The sequence below is a fragment of the Theropithecus gelada genome, chromosome 15 (genome assembly GCF_003255815.1).
Source record: "Theropithecus gelada isolate Dixy chromosome 15, Tgel_1.0, whole genome shotgun sequence".
Classification (NCBI taxonomy): Eukaryota; Metazoa; Chordata; class Mammalia; order Primates; family Cercopithecidae; genus Theropithecus; species Theropithecus gelada.
Window position 1 is genome coordinate 18,573,431 of NC_037683.1, and position 6,395 is coordinate 18,579,825.

The 6,395-nt window shown below is 40.8% G+C and overlaps 1 protein-coding gene across 4 annotated transcripts in view; it reads right to left on the minus strand.

Annotated features, from left to right (window-relative positions):
* MRRF (mitochondrial ribosome recycling factor) overlaps positions 1-6,395 on the minus strand; it is a 65,688-nt gene that overhangs the window by 58,346 nt on the left and 947 nt on the right. For 3 of the 4 annotated variants that reach the window (XM_025359059.1, XM_025359057.1, XM_025359058.1), the window contains exon 2: positions 445-656. In XM_025359059.1, the coding sequence (XP_025214844.1) occupies positions 445-656 (212 nt within the window). The remainder of the gene's footprint in view (positions 1-444; positions 657-6,395) is intronic. The other variant, XM_025359060.1, reaches the window with a different exon arrangement.

A 6,395-nucleotide genomic window follows, 5' to 3' on the forward strand; every position in this document is an offset into this window, starting at 1 on the left:
CATTCTTGGATGACACAAGCCATTAAGATCATCCATCTAAATCCATGACTCTAATACCCACTTCACCCAACAACCTTCTGGTCTTAATTATACTTCCAACATGTATCTTCCTATATGGAGACAATATATTGATCCCTGCTACAAGCATTCTGGCTCGCTTGGCACTTATACCTCTAACTCTAAATCTAAAAGAAAGAAATTAGGCATTTTCTGAGCTACTAAGAAAACAAATGAGGCAGCATGGTAATAAGAAAACAGGCACTGGGTTGTAACACCATCTCTGCCACTGTAACCTTTTAAGTTAATCAAATGAAATAGCTGAGGCCCCATTTCCTCATGTTAGCAAGGGGAGAAATTCAGTACATCTGAGATACCTGCCAGCTATAATTCAAGGGCCAAATTTAAGAAAGGGGTGAAGTAGGAGAGAACATCACATGTCTCTACCTTTGGCTTTCTTGGTAGCGAAATGGCGGACTGGTACAGCTGAATAGGCCACGTACTGCCTATGGCCATGCTGTCTTTCATGCACTGTCTTCAGTGTAACTTCTGAAACGGGTTTGATAGAGGCTGCAAGATAATTGCGAAAGGCAGGGTGGAACATGCGGAAGCACTTTAATCCCAAGGCCATGACTGAAGACGATCCTTGGAAACATCCACTAAAAAGAATAAGACAAAAAGCAGATCTAAGTAAAAGAGACCGTATTGCAACTTCAGATAATTCGTACTAATTATCAAGCAATTCCTATAAACTGAGCTAAGTACTAGACAATTTAAATACATTATCTCTAATCCTTTTCCCAACTGCCCTAGAAGAAAGTATTATTTGCCTCATTTTACAGAATGAAGAAACTAAGGCTTACAGAGATTTAAGTAACTTCCCACTTTGGACTCCAAACCCCAAGTTCTTTCCACTGCACCAAAATGCCCATTAAGCAAATATGCAGCAGACTAAAATTTTAATGATTCTAATTAAACCCTTATATGAGAAAAGCACAAAATCTTGATAAAGTTTAAAGAGAGAAGGCAGAGCACTAGAAGAGGACTTTAAATAAGAAAACCATCTCAACAGGCATAAAATGACTGGAAAAATTCACACGACAGCATTTAATTAAAATTTTCTTTGGTTCCTTACGCACTGATTACCAATTAGGATGCCCTTTAATGTGAGTCTAAAGCATGATTGAGGTTTGAGGTCTTCCATGGTATAAAACTAGAGCTCTGGAAAATGCCACTCTCTACTGTGTTAACACAAGTTACGCATTCTACATCAGAGGTCTTTGACCATGGAAAGATGCCATTGCCTACAACTACCTCAGGATATAACACAGCCCTAGCTAACTGACAAATATATCATTAATAGCTTCTGCCAGTAATGTTGCTATGGCTCAGCTAAAAATTAAGAACAATTAGTATCAAATACCTGGAAGCTGCTTCCTTTGAGTAACAGTCCCACATCTTATGTTTTTTAAAAAATCCCATCCTAAAATTTTGATCCAACATAATGGAATGAATAACATGGGCTTTGCTGTCAGGAAGACCTGGAAGCCAATCCTAGCTCCATTACTGACTAAATACTCCTGAATATTTCTGCTCGTTGATTTCTTCAACTGTAAAATGGGAATAATTGTACTCATTTCTTAGGGTTGGGAATAATTAATGAGGTTATGCAAGTAAAGCCCTTGACACAGTACCTAGCAAACAGCAGAAGCCCCCCAAAATAATACCTGTTGAAAGCTATCACCTTTTCTTTCAAACTTTTTAAAAAATATTATCTTTATTATCTTCTGAGACTGAGTCTCACTCTGTTGCCCAGGATGGAGTGCAGTGGTGCAATCTTGGCTCCCAGCAACCTCCACCTCCTGGGTTCAAGCAATTCTCATGCCTCAGCCTCCCAAGTAGCTGGGATTACAGGCACACACCACCATACCCAGCTAATTTTTTTGTATTTTTAGTAAAGATGGGGTTTCACCATGTTACCCAGGCTGGTCGTGAACTCCTGAGCTCAGGAAATCCACCCGCCTTGGCCTCCCAAAGTGCTAGGATTACAGGCGTAAGCCACTATGCCGGGCCTCAAAAACTATTATGTCAGGGTCAGACACAATAAAGAAACCTTGTATGTTAATAATGATGTACAAAATAGCCTACAATTAGACCTGGATGTAAATTTCAACTTTAGGCAATTTACTCTTCTGAACATCACTTTCCTCATCAATGATAAAAATAACTTTGAACTTAAAATAAAATGAAATAATGAATACATGTAAACAACTAACATAGTGCCAGGAATATAGCAGCTTAATAAATGATGGCTATTATTTTTAAAGCAAATGAGTAGCACAAAGACAAATAACTTCTCTTGATGGAATTTTTAATAGTAAGGGATACTAGAAGTTAGTGATCAGTGTATGAAGTCTATAAAAACAGATTTGATGAAAAAAGGAATATTTTTCTTCTTTATTAGTATCAATAGCTACTATTAATTGAGGTCAAGTTTGGACTGTTTGCTTTACCCATATTATTTCATTTAATTCTCTCAATAATGCTACAAAGAACATATAATAATCCCCATTTTACAGACGTTGAAACTGAGGTTCAGAGAGATTAAGTCACTGTCCAAGGACATGGAGCTAATAGCCAAGCTCTATTTTAGCAGAACTGTTCACAGAGGTTTGGCTCAGAGTGAAGTTTCTATATCTAGGTTTTTCCCTAATAAAACCAATGCCTAATTCATACTTACAACCAAATATGGCTGTAGAATAATGAGTAGTTTTTTATTTTAGTCTACAGGATCTCAATCTGGCTGCTCCATTTAAGATAGGTTTCCTGGTGTTCCTGTTGCAGGTCATAATACCAACTCACAAAGCAACAGGAAATCAAAATGGGTTAGAAATAAACAACCTTTGACAGAAAACGCAGCACCCAAAAGCAGACCCAGTACACGTGAACCGGAAGACAACTCTATAAATAAACCACATTGCTGAAACGCGTAAGGCGTAGATTTTAATTGCGCAGAAGTCAGAAAATTTCAAAGTGGAAGTTCAATAAAGGCAGTCCTTTAGGTCCTTTACCTTAAGGGTGTACAAATTAACATTCTGTTCAGCACAGATAAAAGAATTAAAGTTGAAGAAAAATTTGTTGAGATCCCAAGTATTCGCCAACAAAATTAAGCTATACATAGAAGCAATGTGGGGAAGTGTCTGAGCTCTGGATGCAGTCTGGAACTGGAATCTCAATTCCTCCACTTACTAGCTGTGTGACCTTGGGGAGGTCATTTAGCCTCTCTGAGCTACAGCTTCCACATCATCATCATAGTGATATTAATGAGGCTTTAAAAAGATAACAATAATGACAATACCTAACATTTATATAACAATGACTACGTGACAGAAACTATTCTAAGTGGCTTACACACGTTAACTCATTTGAGCCTCATGATAACCCTGAAGTACTATGATTATTCCCACTTTACAGATAAGAAAACAGAAGCAAAAATCTGCCTAAGATTTGAATTCAGGCAATCCAGCTCCAGAGTCTATGTTGTTAACTGCTATACTATGCATATAAAACACTCAGCATGGCTGGGAACAGTGGTGGGTGCCCATAGTCCGAGTTATTTGGGATGCTAAGGAAGGAGGATCACTTGAGACCAGGAGTCCAAGGCCAGCCTTGGCAACATAGTGAGACCTAATCCCTTAAAAACAGCAACAAGCCGGGCGCGGTGGCTCACACCTGTAATCCCAGCACTTTGGGAGGCCGAGGTGGGCAGATCACGAGGTCAGGGGATCAAGACCATCCTGGCTGACACAGTGAAACCCCGTCTCTACTAAAAATACAAAAAAAAATACAAAAAAAAAAAATTAGCCAGGCATGGTGACGGGTGCCTGTAGTCCCAGCTACTTGGGGGGCTGAGGCAGGAGAATGGCGTGAACCCGGGAGGTGGAGCTTGCAGTGAGCCGAGACCGTGCCACTGCACTCCAGCCTGGGTGACAGAGCGAGACTCCGTCTCAGAAAACAAAAAACAAACAAAAAACACCAGCAACAAAACACATACACACAGTACAATGCCTGGCATCCGGTAGGTACACAATAAATTGTAGCTATTATAACAGCATTCCGACTATTAATTTTTTTTTTTTTTTTTTTTTTTTGAGACAGAGCCTCGCGCTCTGTCACCCAGGCTGGACAGCAGTGGTGCGATCTCTGCTCACTGCAACCTATGCCTTGCGGGTTCAGGCAATTCTCCTGCCTCAACCTCCTGAGTAGGTAGGACTACAGGCACCCGCCACCACGTCCAGTTAACTTTTGTATTTTTTAAGTAGAGATGCGGTTTCACCTTTTGGCCAGGCTGGTCTCGAACTTCCAACCTCAGGTGATCTGCCCGCCTCGGCCTCTAAAAGTGCTGGGATTATAGGCATGAGTCACCGCGCCTGGCCTGAATTTTTTTTTTTTTTTTTTTTTTTTTTGAGACACAGCCTCACTCTGTCGCCCAGGCTGGAGTGCAGTGGTGTGATCTCGGCTCACTGCCACCTCTGCCTCCAGGGTTCAAGTGATTCTCCTGACTCAGCCTCCCAAGCAGCTGGGATTACAGCCGCCTGCCGCAACACCCAGCTAATTTTTGTATTTTTAGTGGAGACGGGGTTTCACCATGTTAGCCAGGATGGTCTCAATCCCCTGACCTCGTGATCCACCTGCCTGGGCCTCCCAATGTGCTGAGATTACAGACTGAAACATTTCTGTTAACTACTTGAAGCACGCATTCTTTTTCCAAAGTTGAGCATCTCAAAAGATTTCCCTGTTCTTCACAGAAGGTTCATTTTAATTTTGGCTAGATGACCAACCCAAAGTCCTGGCTTATCCAGTCCCAGCAACTCCTTTCAATCCAGCTGTATACTAGCTTATAACATAAGCACTTTTATGAGTGTGCATATACACAGGCCCTTGTATATAAAATACTTTCACATGTATCATCTTATTTGGTTCTCATAATAACTAAACAGTGTTAATCACCACCGGTATTTTACAAAATAAGAAAAGTGATCTTTCACTTCTCCAGTGCTCCCCCTGCTCCAGAGTCTTCAAACATGCCATTGAATCTCCTTGACGATCTTCCCTCACTTCTTTAACTGTTTGTCTCCGCTTTTATTTCAGATTTCAGCTTAACCATCACTTCCTCAGAGGACGGCTTCCTTGGCCATCTCCTACGGCCCAACTAGGTCAAGTGTCCTGTAGTCTGCTTTCACAACACCCTTAACTTCATCATAGCACTTAATTTTTAACCAAAAGCCAATATTTATGTAATTATTTGATTAATTCCCTCCATATGACTATAAGCACTACAAGGACTAATCTATGATTTTCTTGTTCACTGCTGTATCCCCAGTACCTAGTACATTGCCAGAACACAGAAGACACTGTGAATGTGATGAATACATCAGTGAAAGTCCAGAAAGATTAATTCCTTGTCTAAGGTCAACCAGAATAGGATTGGAATCTACCCTTACTATGGTAGGTTCTGGGCTTCCCAGCGTTGCCTTCACTGTCTCTTGGTTTGCCACACTTTTGCTTAGAGATAGTAGAGCATGTTCTTCTCTAAATGCAGTGCCAGGTAAAGAAAGGTACTTGTAGTACCTGACTATACACAGAATCATCATGCACCTGGCACGGCCAAAGAAAGAATGAGACAGGTGCAGAAAGGGCTTTTGCCTAAGAGTTAAGACATCTGGATTCCAATATGCCTACCTTATCACTCCCTGCCATCTGTCATTTAGATTCATAATCACAAGTATTCAAAAAGCATTTGCGGCAGCTCTACCAGTGACTTGTGACTTGTACCAAGTGATTTCTCCTAGATTTTGTTTCAACCATAAAATGAAGGGGTCAGATCAGGTTTTCATTCTTTCCAACTATAAAGCTTTCCAAAATTGGGGGAAATGCAATAGTGTGGTTTGAAACAAAAAAAGGCACTAAACTTAGAGAAAACTCTGAAAGAAGTCTTGGTTCCAGCACTTCCTAGACACGTGACCTTAAATCGGTCAAACTCTCAGGACCTCCGTCTCATCTGTAAAACGTAAATAACAATACTATTTGTCAGGGTTATGTAAATGGAGAAGGGCTACTGAAATGACAGTTGCTTTGCCACTGGGTGGCACAGAGTAGTAGTTAAAAGTTCAGGCTTAAGAGTCGGATAGACCTAGGTCTGAATTTAAGCGCCCTCACTTTCTGACCGCGTGACCCTGGTAAAATTACCTATTTGAGCTTCCGTTTCTTCATTATGGGAGGTAATAATATCTACTCCCACGGGATTGTCCTGAACCTCAAACGTTCCCGTCAAGTGTGAGGCTACTCTTTAGTAAGTTCCTCCAGCAGCCCCTAAATTCCTAGCTGGTAAAAGGAAC